Source organism: Pituophis catenifer, unplaced genomic scaffold (genome assembly GCF_029215685.1).
Source record: "Pituophis catenifer annectens isolate HBS135680 unplaced genomic scaffold, rPitCat1.0.hap2 SCAF_6, whole genome shotgun sequence".
NCBI classification, from domain to species: Eukaryota; Metazoa; Chordata; class Lepidosauria; order Squamata; family Colubridae; genus Pituophis; species Pituophis catenifer.
In genome coordinates, this window is record NW_027256886.1 from 45,673,623 (window position 1) to 45,692,693 (window position 19,071).

At 38.2% G+C, this 19,071-nt stretch overlaps 1 protein-coding gene across 4 annotated transcripts in view; it reads right to left on the reverse strand.

Moving 5' to 3' along the window:
- SH3PXD2A (SH3 and PX domains 2A) overlaps nucleotides 1-19,071 on the reverse strand; it is a 251,693-nt gene that overhangs the window by 88,997 nt on the left and 143,625 nt on the right. Inside the window, exons 1-2 of one of the 4 annotated variants that reach the window (XM_070945168.1) lie at nucleotides 10,177-10,259; nucleotides 6,305-6,349 (exon numbers count right to left, since the gene is read on the reverse strand). The exons of 2 other annotated variants lie outside the window; for them this stretch is intronic. In XM_070945168.1, the coding sequence (XP_070801269.1) occupies nucleotides 6,305-6,344 (40 nt within the window). In that variant the 5' untranslated portion in view covers nucleotides 6,345-6,349; nucleotides 10,177-10,259. Of the gene's footprint in view, nucleotides 1-6,304; nucleotides 6,350-10,176; nucleotides 10,260-19,071 lie in introns of those variants that run through there. One more of the 4 variants, XM_070945171.1, reaches the window with a different exon arrangement.

A 19,071-nucleotide genomic window follows, 5' to 3' on the forward strand; every position in this document is an offset into this window, starting at 1 on the left:
AGAGAGCAAAATCCAGCTGCTCTCCGGATCAGACGCTATTTACCGCTCTGAGTCCCAAGCAGCAGGAAACAAAGGCTGCCTTGCGCCGCAAATATAGCAAGGCAGAATCCTGATGCTGCACTTTCAGCAGACAGATGAGGGCTGCCTTGGCCATCAGCTGGCGCAAATATACCAAGGCGAATGCTCATGCCGCACAAGTTCAAGTAGTGCTTCGCTCCCACACTTCTTCCGGCCCTCAGTCTCTCAGGGAGATGCTTGACTTCCTCTCAGCCCCAAGACACTGGCTGGCCCATGAGATGAGAGAGAGAGAGAATGAGAGAGAAAGAGAGAATCAGAATGAGACAGAGAGAGAAAGAGACAAAGAATGAAAGAGAGAGAAAGACAGAATGAAAGAGAATGAGAGAAAGAGACAGAGAGAATCAGAGAGAGAGAGTGAGAGAGAGAGAATGAGAGACAGAGAAAGAGACAGAATCAAAGAGAACCAAAGAATCAGAGAGAGAATGAGAGAGAGGGAGAGAAAATGAAAGAGAATCAGAATGAGAGAATCAGAATGAGAGGGAGAGAGTGGGGAGAGAGAGAAAGAGGGGGAGAGAGAGAAAGAGAAAGAGCGGGAGGGAGAAAGAGAAAGTGGGGGGGGAGAGAAAGGGGGACAGAGAGAAAGAGAGAATGAGAGAGAGTGGGGGGAGAGAAAGAGAGTGGGAGAAAGAGAGAGAAAGGGGGGAGAAAGAGAATGAGAGAGAAAGAGTGGGAGAGAGAGAAAGAATGAGAAAGAGGGGAGAGAAAGGGAAAGAGTGGGGGAAAGAAAGAATGAGAAAGAGAGGGGGAGAGAGAAAGAGAATGAGAGAGGGGGGAGAGAGAAAGAGAGAATGAGAAAGAGTGGGAGAGAAAGAAAGAGAGGGAGAGAGAGAGAAAGCGAAAATGAGAGAGAGAGAAAGAGAGAATGAGAGAGAAAGAGTGGGAGACACAGAGAGAGAGAGACAGAGAGGATGGAGAGTGCCTGAAGGACCCCATCCCGTACTGGGAGTCCAGGTGCTTCAGCAAGCGGGGCACTGGATTTGTATTAGTGGTCTGCGAAATTTAAAATTATGAAGTTGGTGGTCCCTGAGGTCCAAAAGGTTGGGGACCCCTGGCCTAAGACCATCGGAAAACACATATTTTTGATGGTTTTAGGAATAACTTTATCGTTGGGGGTCACCACAACATGAGGAACTGTATTAAAGGGTCGCGGCATTAGGAAGGTTGAGAACCACTGCCTTAGCTGCGTGCCTTGCTTCGCTTGCCTGAATCCATTCCATCAGCAAGCAACTCCCTGCCTGCAACCAAGCAGGCAGGGAGTTGTGGACTTCAACTCCCAGAATTCCTCAGCCAGCAAAACAAAGCTGGCTGAGGAATTGTGGGAGTTGAAGTCTACAAGTCTTAAAGTTGCCAAGGTTGGAGACCCCTGTTCTATTGGGTACGTAAGTTTTTTTCCCCTTTGGGATCTTTAAAAAAAAATAGTTAATTGGGTTTTTTTTAGTTCTTTTTTAGACCTAGCCATTTAAAGTTTAGGAAGTTTTAAATTTAGCTTTCATATAAAAATAAAAATAAAATAAAATAATATTTGTGTAGCTTTCTGAGATTTAGTGTGTTTCTGTAGTGTTTCACTCTAACTACACAAACACACAAAATCTCACAAAGCTGTATGTGGAATTTTGTGTGTGTGAAGTGTGAAAGTTGGGTTTTTGGGCTTTTTGTGGCTGTGTGAAGTTCCTGCTTGTTGCAGGGGCCATTTTGGGTCTAGCACAGCTGCTTTTACATTGTGGGTGAGCCAGTTGATGTTTTTTTAATTTTTATTTGGTGTGCGTTGGAAGAGGGGTAGTCTTATACGGCGAGTATAGCCCAAACCCTATATTTTAACAGGAAAAGTAGGGGGTCGTCTTATACGCCCAGTCGTCTTATACGCCGGAAAATACGGTAATAAGGAAAAAGTTCCTTGGGCCATATGGATAAAGCAATGAAGACGTCTTTTTTTATTAAAACTTTTAAACAAGAAGATAAAAACTTACTGCTCTTCAATAAAAACAATAGACAGATGGCCAGATGTTTGAGACAACTAAGCAGTTGGATCTTCAGTAAAACAATTATTTTTAAAGAATAACCAGGATTGCATGGAACAGTTCTATGATGCAAAGACCAACCTCTGGCCTAGTCAGTGTGAAATATACTCCCAACAGTTTCTCTAATTGATCCCTTGATCTGATCTGGGCTTTGGCAGTGTGTCTTTCTTGCTAAGGCAGGGGTAAGCAATCTGCGGCTCCGGAGCTGCATGTGGTTCTTTGGGACCTCTGCTGTGGCTCCCTATCAGGTGATCCCACCACTGGCTGGCCCCACCCCTCGCCCTCCCATCCCAATCACTCCTCGCCTGGCCTGAGAAAGTAAGGGCAATGGTGGGATATGGAGAAACGACCAGGGCAGAAACAGGGAGATTCAGAGAGAGGGGGAGAGAGAGATACAGAGAGAGAAGGAGGTGGGGGGGAGAGAGGGGAGAGAGAGAGATGTCAAAAGGATTTTGTGGTTCCCGGTGTTTTTAACAACTGGTTCTCTGCCTAATGACCGGCTGGGTAGGCATGGCTGGGGGGGAGGGAGTTTCATGTGACTGGTGTAAGTGAGTGACATTGAGTTGGCCACGCTCATCCAGGTTTTGTGGCTCCTAGTGTTTTCTTTTCTGTGGGAAATGAGTCCAAATGGCTCTTTTGAGTATTTAAGATTGCAGACCCCTGTGCTAAGGTAACTGGAACTCCACTGGAAGCAGCTCTATCTGTCAAGGACATCTGCTATTATCAAGCCAGACCCTGCTATCATCAAGCCAACTGAAAGAACCCTGCCCTTCTGTCTGGGCATTAAGTGGTTGCAGAAGTTGGTTACTGGGTGGGAAAGGGTTAAGTACAGAAGAATAGGAAGGAGAATTGGGTTGAAGATGAATCTAAGAAGGACAGGCAGAACCTGCAAATTCATTAAAAAAATCTGCTTATTAGCAGATTTACAAGTGAAATTGGCTAGTTTAATAATGTAAGCAGCTTTATTTAGAGCCATCCAGATTTGTGTACAAATAAGCAGCTACAGAAATCGAAATAAATGAATATGTCTTTTTTTATAATAAATTTCTCCTCAATTATGATATGTATCTGAAAGGAAGACTGTCTTACATTTAGAAACCCCTGAAAAAGTAAGATAAAAAAATAAGTGGAAGGCTAAACTTCTCCATTTTATCAATCTGATGTTCCTATTCTAGTCAGAGATCTCCCCAGCCTTTTAGGAGAAGTGTATTTGTATATGCATGTGGGTACATATAGGTAGAAATGACATATCAAAAACAACAGGACCAAGGCAAAAATATTAGTACTAGTAGTAAAATTAAAAATTAGTGATTTACTTTAACTCTATAAAATAATGATTCTATTTCTTTTTTATCTCCATCAACTTATATCAACCATTCTCTGTCTCAACCACATGTAAAGCAATTTCAGAATGAGAGATATTCCCCTCCCTTCTACATCTCAAAACACCAAAATATAAGGGGAATAAAGAAGGATAGTGATAGGGTGAGGGTAAGATAGCTGCAATGAGAAGGGAAGGAAAGTGTATAGCAGAACAAAATTGGATAAATGTATTGATTTTTTTCCCCTTTCATATGAGACAAATATAGCATGTAGACAACCTTTTCCAAGAACATATTAATCTTAAAGATATTAACATATTTCAGTAGATAGATCAGTCATTTGTACCTCCGATCATTCATGCATTTTTAACAACACTCTCCCAGTTCACAATTGAATATTTAGGAGAAATGAGAGGTGGGGTCAAGGGAGAGGAAAGAGAGAGTGTTGAGCAACAATCAGACAGAAAACATATTGGGAAATAATAGATGGAAGCTAAGCTATTAATTAGTCTGTTCATTAATTTAAGGAAGTCCAGTGAGGGGAGGAAATACTCTTTATATACAAGTAGTTTCTGTATACAAATAGTTTCTGTATTACGCAAGCCCCAATTTGTATAAACTCAAATTTACACAAAGGGTGCAAAAATGTGACTGCCATTTGCAGATGCATACAATTTGATATATGGAAGAATGTATAAGGATTCCTGCAACATAATTCTTTTGTTACCCATGACTGCCTGTATTTGATACTAAGAAACACTGATTAGGGTTGGGAAAATCAGCAAATCCTAGCACAGCCTAAACTGAAATATTAAGCAATAACAATTTTACAAGAAGAAAATGAATCATTTGATAATATTATTGTAAATAAAATTGGAATCAACATAGCAGATCACTTTGTTCCTGACTAAAGAACATTTGCTCAACATATTCCAGTTATTACATCTTGATTCAGATAAGTAGTCTTCCAAATTACAAACTAGTATTTCCAAATTATTTATTTCATTTTTTTTCTAATTTTCATCTGTGTATTTTGCAAAATTACACAACTTTATTTTATTTGTGTGATCTAGAGATTAGAAAATGGAGCTCTTCTTTTGGCCAGTGCAAACTGCTCTCTTCCCTAATTCTCCTACACTTCCAAAATCTTACTCAGAAAACTGCAGGAACTTGTCAGGAAATTGACAGGAGTCAACAATGACTTGAAGGTGTGTATGTGTGCAAATAGGGTCTTAATTTTCCTTACAATGGAGAATTCTAGCATTTGTCTCCTCCTTTCCGTGTTTCTGCTATTTTCATTTTGTATACTTTTGTCCCTTTTGGTTACAAACAAGTCAAGGATAGCTGATTCTGTGTGCCTTCTTTACTATCTGAAGAAAATTTTCAAGCCAAGTCATGTGATTTCTTAAAAGGACCATCCTTGGCAGAATTTTCTCCTAACATATATTGGAATAATTTATAGCTCCAATCACAACCATTTTATATCTTTTTAAAAGATCTGCTATTTGCTTTGCTTTTCTAAATCTACATGTTTCTTTGGATAGGTGATTAGGAGTGGACAGTTTCCAGCAAATGTTTCATTTTCTAAATTATAAAACAAGAATATATTTAAAAACAATGCAGTACTGCTATTGGATTTCAGAGTTACCTTTATCTAAAAGAGATATTATTATGATAATAATTTTCCCTGTCTAGAACAAAGATTAATCAGAAAAAAACCCTATCTGCTTCTTCTGCTATATGTTTAGTGAATTTAAGAAATCCCCACTTTTAGTTTTAAAGGCAGACTACAAGTAATCCTCGACTTACAACTCAATTGAGGCCAAAATATCTGTTGATAAGCAAGACATTGTTAAGTGAGGTTTGCCCCATTTTACAACTCTTCTTGCCATAGTTGTAAAATGACTTGCAGCTGTTAAGTAACATGGGTGCTAACTGAATCTGGCTTCCTCATTGACTGTGCTTGTCAGAAGGTTTCAAAAGGTGATCATATGATCCTGGGACACTGCAACTGTCATAAATACATGCCAGTTGCCAAGCATCCAAATTTTGATCATGTGACCATAGGGACACTGCAATGGTTGTATGTGTGAAAATGGTCATAAGTCACTTTTTTCAGTGTCGTAACTTTAAATGGTCACTAAAAGAATGGTTGTAAGTCAAGGACTACGTATAGTATTTTACTTATTATAACTACTGTTAGGCAAACACAGCTAATGTTGATATGATTATTACATGTAATCTATATATATAAAAGCAAAAACCACTCACGCATTAATCACAAAATCTCCAGAACCATAAAGCCTACAAACTTGAAATTTGCCACGTATGTTCCTCTTGGCTTTTAGGGGCTCACTAAGAAAGGATTTTTCGAAATGACCATCAGAGCATTAGTATTTCCTATATTATTATTAACACGCTCTAAGGAGTGTGCTCTAAGGAGTATGCTAAAGAGTTCTACTCCCCCTCCCCACCTCAAAAGAAATCTGCTCCAAATGCAAAACACAAGCAGAGGAGTTTCACTTTCAGTTTTACTTTCACAGCAGCAAGCAGCTTTACTACAGAACAGTTGAGCTAAGCCACACCCAACCTCCTTCCTGTCTCCTTCTTGCTCACACAGCAAATACTGTTTGAGTTTCCAAACATCCCTCAACTCTCTCACACACTGACAGGATGCTAGCCAGATGAATACCGATGGATGCTGTGGTCTGGGACAATTTATCAAGCCCGAGCACATAGTTTCGTAGCGAACCATGGACGTCCAGCTAGTACCTACATATAATCTTGCTAGAATGTTCCTACAACCATCACTTAATTTTCTTTTGCATCGTTGTAACATTCCCAGAAAGAGCAAACACGATTTAACACACAGAAATAATGCAATACCTGCTATAGCCTTCTTTGGAGAATCAGATAGGCTTGACATCCAAACTTCAGAGCCAAGAAAAGAAGCAGCAGAGAAACAAGAAAAGCAAAAGAGAGATTAGAGATAGAGAGAAGCAGTTTTGTAACAATGAAAATACAGAATAGTTTTAATTCTATATTTGTTTGAATATATACAGAGAAATTTTCTGCATTAAACTCTCAGCAAGCAAACAATAAAATACATTGCTAAAGAAGAACATCAGCTGATACAAAGTTGTTTCCATGGTAGTTTTGCAAACAACAAATGTGTTTATTTTGTATAAGCATTAGACGTTTCTCTTAGTTAGAAGGTTTGTTGTACAACAATGAAATCATTCACATTTGTGGCAATACCTTGAAGCTGTCCAGACTGCCACTTTTATAAAGTAAAGCCTGGGTGTTTTAGTATTTTACCAGAAGGCCAGACATTAACTCCGTTTTACAACATGAACGGACACTAATCCATGAGTTTAGTGAATCATTTCAATCCCCTTCATCGTAAACTAATGCTAGAGCTGTCAATTTATACAGCAGTTCTGAAATCATTGAGCTGATTAGAAAGAATCAACTTTTTAAACCATTATTTTGAGATATTGGAAATATAAAGATTTTTATTTCTATTTACTTAAAAAAAAAGAGCCACCTGACAATGAGATGGGTGGTGTAGGCTCTCAGACCCACAAGTCTTAAAGTCTTAAAAAAATCATTTTTCCAATTTTACCAACAAAACTTGTGATCATCTACAGATATATATGACTTTCTAGCTCAATTTATTAATGAAATCTTGCTATCATACAGTAGATAAAATGCTGAAAAATCTATATACGATAGCTATAAGTGCACAATTTATAATCTACATATGGTCTATAAGGACATTTTGATATGGCTCTGAAAGGACCCCATCAAATCTCTGCCTTGTCTCCATGCCAACTTTTGGGGTGGCGGAAGAGCAATAGAAATAGAAAAGTAATAATGCAACTTTTAACTATTATATTAGCACATACTGTTTTAAAATTGAGCTGTGAAGGAATCAGATATAAATTCTACAGACATTTCCGGAGACATCAAAGCATAAATCACTTGTAGTAAACATGATTCAAAACTAATGGTACACAGAGCCTTTCTGCAAGCAGGAACCATCACTTGAACTTTGAGTAGCAAAAAAGAAAAAAAAGAAAAAGAAAAAAAGGGTGGGGGGGGGGGGCTCCATGAGAAGGATTCCCTTTCAGTGCTTCATTTCAGATGGAACAAAAATATTACAATCCTGTTTTTCAGAATTTCCATCTTCTAAGCAACCAGAAACCTTATTGAAAGGACTGAACATTTCCCGAAGTATATGGTTTTTTTAAAAAAAATACTTTGAACTTCTTTGGTTAAGAATTATAGAACTGAAATATTCTATCTAGAGTAGTGATGGCAAACCTATGACACATGTGTCAAATGTCACATCTTTGATGTCCTGGCAGTGTTTATAAATGCCAAACAACAACTATTCTCAAAAGAATGCTCCATTCTTGTATGTGTTTTTTGGAGGCTGTGGCGACCATGCAAGAATGGGATGTGCTTTTACGCAGCCTCTGGACTGTCTGGAAGTCACATGAGAGGCCAGGCTTTCTGGAGGCGTCCTGAGCCTCCAAAAATTACATGAGAATGAGAAGGGTTTTCATGAGGTTTTCAGAGGCTGCAGAAGCTGCAGAAGAGCACTCTCTGAAGCAACTTTATGAACAAAGACCTCATCAGACCTAGAGTAGCCTCAGGTAGGCCGCAAGGGCCTGCCAATAGAAAAAGACCACTGTGTGAAGGTAAGCGGCAGGTGGCAGATCCTTGGGAGAACTGGGCTGTGAGGCCAATTGCACCATTCCTCAAGGGTCTCACCTTGGGGAATAGCATGAGGTGGCTTTTTTGTGTGGCAGTAGTGGTGCTAGGGCTGCATGGGGCCGAGATGCAAGATGGTTTTTGCTTGGCTTTCATGTAGTTTGGGGGGGGGGGCATGGCAGCATTTTCTGAATACAGTCACTAATACAGAAGAAGGTATCCCTTTTCAGTTCAAAAATCCTACTTGGTTTTTGAGTGCAGATCAGAGGCCACATTTCCAAAATTGTAAAAGACCAGGACAAGATTAAATCTAACTTAATTTATAATTTATTTAAGCTAAAATCAATTAAATTCAATTATATGGTATGCTTTCTATGTGCTAGATTATTTCCCCCTTCTGTCTCCTTAAAAATTAAAATTTGACAGAAACTTTTGGAACATTCTGAAAGCCACACTGAAATCTTGAGGGCTGCATATTATCTTATTTCTCATTTTTGTTATAAAAGGAGGTGTTCTTGGTTTAATTTGCACTCCTCAGATAAAGTATCACCTAATCAGGTGCTTTATCATTCAGTATGATCTTGGCCTGAGTAGGAGTTAGTATGACTTCTACAGCCATGTCTTAGCAGTCATCTCAGAAATTATCTATCATCCATCCATCCATCTCCTTCATAGAGGGGCTATTATAAGGTAAAATACTGCACGTTTTCTTGGAAATTACTGGTTTGCTCACAAAATCCATTGTCTTGATTAAAAGACAAATTTTTGAATAGACATCTATTCCACCTGGAAAGCTTTGACCATACTCTTATATGTACAAAGATAGACTTGGAAACAATTCATGAAGAGCAGTTAAAACACTAAACCCAGCAGTACATAATGTGTTGTGCTTTTGGGATTTGTCTGGATAAAGAGAAACTGAGGTGACAATATAATGAAATAAAGTCACAAAATAATTGCAAGCAGGAGAAAAAAAATTCAGTGCTCCCCAACTACCTCTAACAGAGTTTGTACTACCTCTGCCAAAACAATAATGAAAAAACCAAAAAACTGGCACTGATGAAAAATATCTGGAATAAGAAAATGCCTAAGGCTTAGGCTATATTGGAACCATATGCTCTTGCAATGGCACAACACGTAGTTTTTAAAATAGTATGCAACTGACCTATTTCAGAAAGAGAATTTAGAGAAAAAGAAAAGGAAACTTTTAACCTTGAACTGCATTTTGCAAGAACAGCTGAAGTGTAAACAAGTTTTTCACACAATTGCCATTTAATCAGATTGCCCTGAATGGTAACTGGTTGTAAATTTTTAAATGAAGCATCTTTCTCCTTTTGCACATGCTCCATCAATAGTAACTGAAGCAAAACAATACAAACAGCTCCCAACACAAGAAATTAGGAACTAAGAAGTGAGTACCGGGCAGAGTACATTGTAGATTTCCAATGAAAAGATACATTTGCCTCTGGTAAATTTAGCAGACCACCTCCCCTCCCCAAACTCATCTGATAGCATTAGACAGAAATATGAGTTAAGAAATAAGAGTGCTTCTGAAGAGGGAAGACAGCTAGCATATTTCAGATTTAAACATCTGTTTAGCATTACTTCAAAGGATTTCATTTTTTAAAAATAGCATGACAATCATACATATTCTAATTGTTCTGAACCCCTAAAACAGAGATGGGCATCCTGCAGGCAGCACTCTGCTTATTTCATTGGAATAGAAATAACCCAGAAGGAGATGTGGAAGAATAGTTTCAGAACTTGCTAAAAGTAATTTGTAATTTTCTTAGCAGCCTCCTGGGCAGAAAAGGAAGGGAATACAGATAGCTATAAGGAAGGAAAGGAGGAGAAAGAATGTTGGAATATGCACTGTAATGCATATTTTAATGCACAATGTGATACAAATCCTATGATCTGTGCATTTGCAAACAACTACGAAAAAACTTGGGTTTCTGCTGTAATATCATGAGATGTTGAATTACTTTCATATCATTTATTTTTTATTTTGCTTTTATTATAGTTTATAAATAACTCACCGTAGCGAACATACTTAATACTTCTTTTTTCTCCTATTTTCCCAACAATCTTGTGAGATAAGTTGGGCAGAGTGATTGATCCAAAGTCCCCCAACTCACAGCATCTTGGTTCCTAGTTCAGCACTTTTAACTACTAGACCAAATTGGTCTAGTTGTTTTGCAGTTTATACTGCAAACAGTTTATATAGTGCCATTTATACTGGATAGTCATGAAAAGAATGAAAAAACAGAAATGCAAATGAATCCACCATTCAACTATTAGCCAAAAAGGGACTGGATTACTTACTCAGGTTCTAATTTGGATTGCTCAAGTAAATTTGTTTTATATTCATTATCTTACTAAATTATAATCCAGTTGGTTATACAAATGAAAATATCTGGATTACATATTACATTTTGCCATAAACCAGGATTATTACAACCACTCCAGGTAACACAATAATAAAAAAGTAAAATAAATTTTATGCATTTTCATGTTCTCTCCTATATTTTTGGCTTAACTGACATCTTTCAAAACCAACTATTTAATGTGTGTTTTTTAAATTCACTCTGAAAGATGCAAAACCGATGGATTAGACCAGGGGTATCAAATTGATGGCCTGAGGGCTAGATGCGTCATGCACAGGCCACACCCATCCTGGCTCTACAAAGGCAAAAAATGTTGTGATATGTCACATGACACGATCAAGTTTGACACCCATGGATTAGGCCACGTGAATTTTGCCAAGCCCACAAAACCTGGAAAATAATGGCTTAAACAAACCCCAGCATTGCTTTGCATGTCATCCTGAATGCTTCACATCCTCTTATCATCAGATACCCTGGAGACTGACTTTTATAAAATGGAAATGGCAGTTCCCACAGAGGAAGATATTTCAACAAATCTTGAACTACAAACCACAAGCTAAGTTGAAACTATTCAAGTGATCGTATCTCTTAGTCACTTCTGCTAAATGGTCGGGAACTGAGCTTCATATATGGAAAAGTGAGGAGCCAAAGCAGAGCTACAGTAGTCAGGGTTTTCTTCTTGGATGGGAAGTGAAGGAATTTTCTTCATTTTGGTAGGAATGTTAAGTTTATTTCCTGGCTCACATTACAGGCTGAAAGGTAGTGAGGAACCCTAGTTAGAACCCTACTTTTTAGCCATCATGCTAGAGCGGGTTTTGGAGACTCAGGGGTTGCACTTGGCCTAGGACTGCCAACTTTCCGCTGAATACAGTATGTCTATCCAATCATTCATTTTCACAGTTGGTTTCCCTAGCCTAAAATGAATTTCTGTTCCTTTTCTGTCTTCTGCATATGGAAATGAAATTTGAAACTGCTTTAAAACATGAATACAGGTAGACCTCAACTTGCAACCAAAATTGAACCCAAAATTTATGTTGCTAAGCAAAACATTTGTTAAGTGAATTTTGCCCCATTTTATGACTTTTCTTGCTACAGTCGTTAAGTGAATCACTGCAGTTAAGTTAGTATCAGAGTTGTTAAGTGAATCTGGCTTCCCCATTGACTTTGCTTGTCATAAGGTCACAAAAGGGAATCACATGACCTTGGGACACTGCAAACGTCATTACTATGACTCAGTTGCCAAGCATCTGAATATTGATCTCATGACCATGGAGATGCTGCAATGGTCGTAAGTGTGAACAGTCATAAGTCACTGTTTTCAGTGCTGTGTAACTTCGGTCACTAAACAAAGTATTGTAAGATGAGGACTACCTGTATTAATTTCTTCAGAGGACAGTTTTCATCTTTAAAAGATATTCATGGTGTTATTAGCTTTATATCAAACAGCTCTTATATCTTGAAGAGCAGAATGACAAGAAAATTAAAATGTCACAAAAGCAACAATGATGTAAATATTTAATTAATTAATTAAAATATTTAATTTTAATTAAAAGCCCCTTTTGCAGCCTTGTTTCAATGTGAAACAAATAACCATGCTGCCACTTCATAAACACACCAGATCCCACTTTCAACATGCCAGAAAGAAAAATAAAAAAATTGGAATTGTCTAGTTTTGCGCTACTTCTTACACGCACAAATTGTTTGAAAATATTTGCATTTTGTATTTATGTGATTGAATGGTGCTTCAGAACTGATCATATGAACTGCAAAATGGGGAGAGGGAAAAAGGAAAGAATATCTCATGATTGTCTAATTTTTCTTCTTCTAGAAGAGCCATTTTTCCAGACTGTAATTTGAGAGAAGGATTACACACATTTTGCATAAATAAGGCATATTCTGCATTATTATAATTGATTATCAGGCATATCGTTCATTCCTGGGAATGAATCCAAGGAAATTAAGGTTGAAAATTACCACAGATATGTTTTTTGTAGAACATATTTGCCCTTAATCTGCCAGAAGAGGTGGATTGGACCCACCCTGATCTTATTTAAGACATCAGGCATCTATAGGATTATTTTGTTTTGTCTGGGGGAGGTTAGTCTAGATCTGGGGGAGGCTGGTTTAGGGAGTCAAGACAGACGACAACCCCCCCCCCCCCAGTCTACCTATCCTCTCTTCATATGGCTGCTATATTAAGACAACACACAGTCAGATTTCAAGGAGCTGTAACGCCACTATTTTAAGGGTCTAAGTGCTACAGCTGTATGCTGCAGAGAGCCTGGATAACTTCATTGCCATCAATAACATTTACAGCTATGCAAATGTTAGAAGGAGGAAAATGCAGGAAATTTGGCAAGAGCTAAATGCCTGCTAAAGGGGAGGGGGTGGAGGGAGATCTTGGCTTTCAACCAGACAGTATCACTTAGCTGATTGGAGTCTTTGCAAATGTACCTTACTAATATATAGATTGCTAAGATACCACATTCATGGCTAGGCCAACAAAATCCAGATTCTTAGGCTGTTATTTAATAAAGTATGCATGTGCTTATTTCTGTTCTGGCAGCTGCACTGGTCGATCTGATCATGTGCAGCATTTTGTTTCCCAAATTTCCACTAGCTGAAGTACAGTTTTTACCTAATTTAAACTAGTCAAATTCCCTTTTAGAGTGTAAATTAAGACGTGACTGTTCTCACAGAGGGGCCATCCTTGCATTTCTACAAAAATAATCTTCCAAGCACATCTTGTCCATGAGGTAAGCTGGTATAAGAACATCTGACAAATCCTATCATTCCACTTTACCAATTGGAAGTGACATTTATAAAGGTCTCTGAAAAAGCTCTCTTTAAAACAAAAACAAAAACATCCTAAGAGTTGGGCCATGCCTTCTGGAATAGTAATTTGCCTCTTTAGGACCGCAAAGTCTTTTTTTTTTTTTTTTTAGGAAATGAAAGATTATAAATGCATATGATTTATTAAAATGTTAATCAAGCACAGGATGGAACCAATGAATATCATGAACTGAATACATTCATCTATTGAAGTTATTCTTCCACATATTGACTCCATAGCCAATTAGGACTGGTGAGGGATCGAATCAAAGGTTTTGCAATGTCATTCTTCTTAAGAGATCTGACCCTTTTCCTTACTTTAGCCTGAAATTCATGTAATCTTCACAAAGTTTTAATTATGCAGTATTATAATTCACAATTCATAAGCATTTTGCTTATAGCACACAATCTAGCAAATCACTTGTAGACACTCTATATATAGTTGCATCCATAGTAGATTTATTAAACATAAGAGGCAGGTTAACTTGTCTGCCTTGAGTGTTAGCATTCCCACTTCTAGTTAAGAGTCTTTCTGATTGTGCTGACCAATGTTGTGTAATTTCTCTCAACTACTGTGAGAATCATTTTCTTGTATATGCTTTTACTGTTCTTAATATTATAGCCATCAAGACTCATGTGTGTGAGATGGGTGGCCAAATAAATTTAATAAAACCTACTCAGACTCATTATACCATACCATACATTATTATTTCTACATCTGTGTGTGCCAATGTGATGCTTAGTGTCCATGCATGTTTTTAACATGACTTGCTGAATAAACCACAATTAGCTGAGTTTACATTTTTGATGCAGTCTGGAAATGACTTGCAGGATCAGGACCAGCAGTTTTTCCTCTGCTCTGAGTGGGAAGGAGTTGATGTTCGTTCCCACAAGTTCCTCTGTCAGGAACGCAGATGAAGGTTCCGGAAAAGGGAGAACACAGTACGTTTGGACCATAGAGGTAAATGATGAACTTTCTAATCTGGTGGAGAGAATGTGCTAACCGCCCCAAAACCTTTAGATCTGGGTAGCGTAAGGGTAAACTTCTTGACAGGACACATAGTGTGCCCTTTCAAGTGATAAGTGCACTTTTGATCTGAGAGCAAGCATGTCTATCCATGCCTGGCTGTCAACCACATAAACTTCAATTGTAGCTTCTTGTTTATATTTCTTTGTGACTACTTTGCAGAGGGTGAAGGGAAGACATAGCTTAGGATGGCCAAGCAAAACTCTCCATTGAACCCAAACTAAAATGTATTGTATTTAAAATGGTCTGAACTGAAGTGACTCCCTATATGTATGTATGTTAGAACATAGGATACTCCAAAAGGATCAATCTTCTATATGCCAGTGAGAGGTCCACAGGTTGCCAGTTGTATTCCTCAGACCTTAATTTTCTCATTGCAGTCAAAATAGACTCAATTTATCCAGGATTAGTATAGCTTGAAGATCACAATTCTTCAGATTGTGGTGAAATAGAATTCTGACACAATGCAACTACTATTACTAAAGATGGAAGAATAGACTGCAAATATTCCAGGGTTCTTATATTGTGATTTTATGACTTGATTTATTGTATTTTAAATGGTGTATGACAGGGAATAGTATGCTGGCCCCAGTCATTTGTGATTAAGGCAGTTTATAAGGCCACAAAATGCTGTAAAAATACAATTAGCTAATCAGCATTGAAAGAAAGGGAAAAGTCAATAACATTTTATTTCTGATAGACATTTCACTTAGTCCAATACAAATGCTTTTGGTTAGCTAGAATAAAAAATTCAGAAATGAATCTCATTCATTCTTCAAAGATCTTTATTAGTTACTGCTCTTTCTCAGCACAATGCAAAGCACTGATATTTAAAACTCTTGTTTCTACACAAATCTGCTGTAAAACAGATTTTGGCAAAAAGTGTCAATGATGGTTCTCCATTTATAAAATTCTATCGCTAAGAAATCTATTTTGTTATCTTTTCACTCTCCTGTAAAATAATTCACAATTATTAAACTATTTAACAATGATTGTTGCTGACAATTCTATTAACTTTTATCATTTTTCTATAAGCTTCCTTGAATATATGTACATTGAAGGGTGGAATAAAAACGTGAAGAAAACTACTCATAATTATAAAACTCTGCATTCCCCTTTTTCCATTTTCAGTTGGAAGAATAGAAAACTAACACTTTAATTGAGACCAGATTTCAAAAAGGACAGTTTATAAAGTTTTCAGTGAAAAGGACTGATGAAATACAATTCGCAAGCAGTCCTTTGTTCCAACTGTATATCCTACCTTTTTGAAGGCCCACAAGAAAATTGCATCAATCATTATTCAGAAAGATCTGCTGGGGAGTCCATATTTAGTCAACATTAATATTTACTATTGCATTTCAGAGTTAACACACTCCTCCTTGGAATAAGATGAAGCAGCCTGTCTTGAAGCTATTATTAAACTGCCTGCAAACTATGGAGCTTTGTCCAAACTTAACTAGTGAAGTTAGAAGGTCCTTGGCAAAGAAAAACTTTAGCAGGATATGAACAGTTCACAAAAGTACTGTGAAAAGTTAGTTGGCATTAGCAGACTTGCCAGTGAGGTATGAACCTTGCAAAAATCATATCATACACTGACAGCTCATAAAAATAAATTAACATTTTCAAATGATGCAAGCCAGATTTAAGAAAAATCATACAGAAAGGAAAGTATTTCCGAAGAGAAGACTGCCAGAAAGAATTTCAGCTGCCAAATCTTTTGCAGAAAGCACATACCTTCTCCCTAAGCCTGCCTTCCAGCATGCTGCACTGCAGTCATTTCAAATGAAGCTGAGATTTCTCAGAAAGTGCACAAAGAAAAAGATTACATTAGTTTAATTTCTTCTAATTTGTTCTGGTGTTTTATTCTAGATTTTTCGTCTGTTGACTGCAATGGTTTCAATTTACATGACTGCTATTCACTTTATCTAGAAACAAAAAACCCCACCATATTCTAGGAAGCAACAACTGATTCAGCCACGCAATGCAAGGTATGAGTACAGGTTCTAAGTATTAGTTCTAAATGAGTCTCTCTGAGCAATCATATCACCCAGGAGGCTCCTAACCTACATAGTACAGATAGTCCTTGACTTATGACTGGTCGATCATTCAAAGTTACAATGGACTTTCTCACGGCTACTTATGACCTGGGTTCAAAGTGCTGATAGCTGCTCCCCCCCTCCCATGGGCATGTTATTGCATTTTGGGCACTCTCAACTGTCTCATATACAATCAGTTGCAATATACCATGATAATGTGACTATTTATACTTTTGTCTGAAATCAACATTTATTTATGGTTTCAGCAAAAAACACTCAGTGCAGACCAAGGGTTCCCTTAACAACTGCCATGATCACTTAATGTTTGTTGCATAAAAAGATAATAAAATTGGTCATGGTCATGTGGAGACCTGCTTAATAACCAGCATAACTTATGACACAAATTCTAGGATTAATTATGGCTGTAAATTGAGGACTACTTTAGGATTGTCAGTGCTTCAAAAATGGTTCAGAATAAATGCTTCAGAACTTTCAGGTTCTAATTCACTTCTCCAGCTCTCATTAAAAGTCCAATTTTTTCCCAGGCTTTCACATTAGCATGAAAAAAACATATGGGTACTTTATGGATTGAATTATATTTTATGAGTTGATTCCTCGAAGCAGCAGCAATATTTTTCAGGTCCTGTGGAGCCGGAAATGTGACAGGCTACTTTAATATAGCATAGAGGTGCTATATTCAGAAGTCTAAGGAATGTCTTCTGAATATTTGAAGTAGATATCCGTGTGTGTGTGTGTGTGTGTGTGTGTGTGTGTGTGTGTATGTGTGTGTATTTGTATAAAATACATGATGTAATATGTAATGAAAAGAAGCAACTTCATATTATCCTTAAGTTTTGTTTTGTTTTCCTGAAGGAACTATATGTGAAGGATGTTTTCAGTTGGATCTTTTTTCATATCCCATTTCCTTCCTGCTCAAAACAAGCAAACAAACACACATATGTGTTTGTATGTATATATGTGTATGTAAATGAGAAAGAGAAACCCCAGCTGTTTTACTGCCTAACCCTAGACCAGGGGTGTCAAACTTGCATCATCAAGTTGTCATCATGGGATGTATTGTGACTTTTCCCCCCTTCGCTAAAACAGGGGTGGGCCTGGCCAGCACGTGATGCATCCAGCCTGCGGGCCACGAGTTTGACACCCTGCCCCAAACCATAGCAAAAGCAGGTAACTTTTTGTAGGCAAGGACTACATTTAACTTTTGTCCAAATGAGCATGATTACATGTGTGCAAATAGGTTTTCAAATGATATGATGGCCGCCATATGTGGATCCATATGTGGATCTGTTATGTATGTGTATCCATTTACCCATCTATTGCCTTCGATAGAGAGGAAAGGTGAAAGACACAAAAACAGTAAAAAAAAAAGAAGCATTGCTCAATAGCAGAATAAATTTTTAAAAGATGAAATGAATCTCAAGAATCTCTTCCATCCCCAATTTAAGAAGTTTCAGTGGCAGATACACTAAAAGGTGTTTCCTCAAGACTCAGGTTTACTAAGGTTAGTTTTTATAGGTTATCCTAGACCAGAGATGTCAAACTCAATTTCATTGAGGGCTGCATCAGGATTGTTTTTGACCTTGGAGGGCCGGGGGTGGGGCATGCCCAGGGGCTGTGGCCATGGTGGGCGTGGCACAGGACTTGTGAGGGGGGCACCTGTGATGGCCAAGAGCTAAGGCAGGACTTCCCTAAGACCCTCCCTCACTCTCATTATACAGGTAATCCTTGATTTATGAATGTAATAGAGCCTGCCAGTTACATTCATAACCTGAGGATTCGTTTAACTGAATCACATTAAATGAACGTGATCACTCCCTGCTTTCCCCAATGCATTTGTTAATCAAATGTGCAGATCATTAAATGCACATGAGGTATCTCAGAGCGGGGAAGAGCATGTGGGGCCTACTCCTTATGCACCGTCACTCATGCCCTCATTACTTCCCGCCTGGACTACTGTAATGCTCTCTACATTGGGGTCCCATTGAGGAGCACCCAGAGACTCCAACTGGTCCAGAATGCAGCTGTGCGGGTGATTATGGGGGCGACATGGCGCTCCCATGTAACACCTCTCTTGCGCGAGCTGCACTGGCTTCCGATGGTCTTCCAGGTGTGCTTCACGGTTTTAGTTCTCATCTTTAAAGCACTCCATGGCTTAGGGCCTGGGTATCTACGAGACCACCTTCTGCTACCGATAATCTCCCACCGGCCAATACGCTCCCACAGAGAGGGTCTCCTCAGGGTGCCGTCAGTCAAGCAATGTCGACTGGCGATCCCCAGGGGGAGACCCTTCTCTGTGGGGGCACCCGCCCTCTGGAACGAGCTACCCCCAGGGATACGACTGATCCCGGACCTCCGTACTTTCCACCGGGCTCTGAAGACTTTCTTGTTTCAGCAAGCCGGGTGGGCTTAAAATTTTAATTGATTAATTTTATGAGTAAGGGGTTTTAAAATTGGGAAGCCAAATTGATTTAATTATTTTTAAATTATTTTAATTTTCATATTGTATGTATTTTAATCCTGGCTGTTCACCGCCCTGAGTCCTTCGGAAGAAGGGCGGTATAAAAATTTAATAAATAATAATAATAATAATAATAATAATAATAATAATAATAATAATAATAATAATGCTGC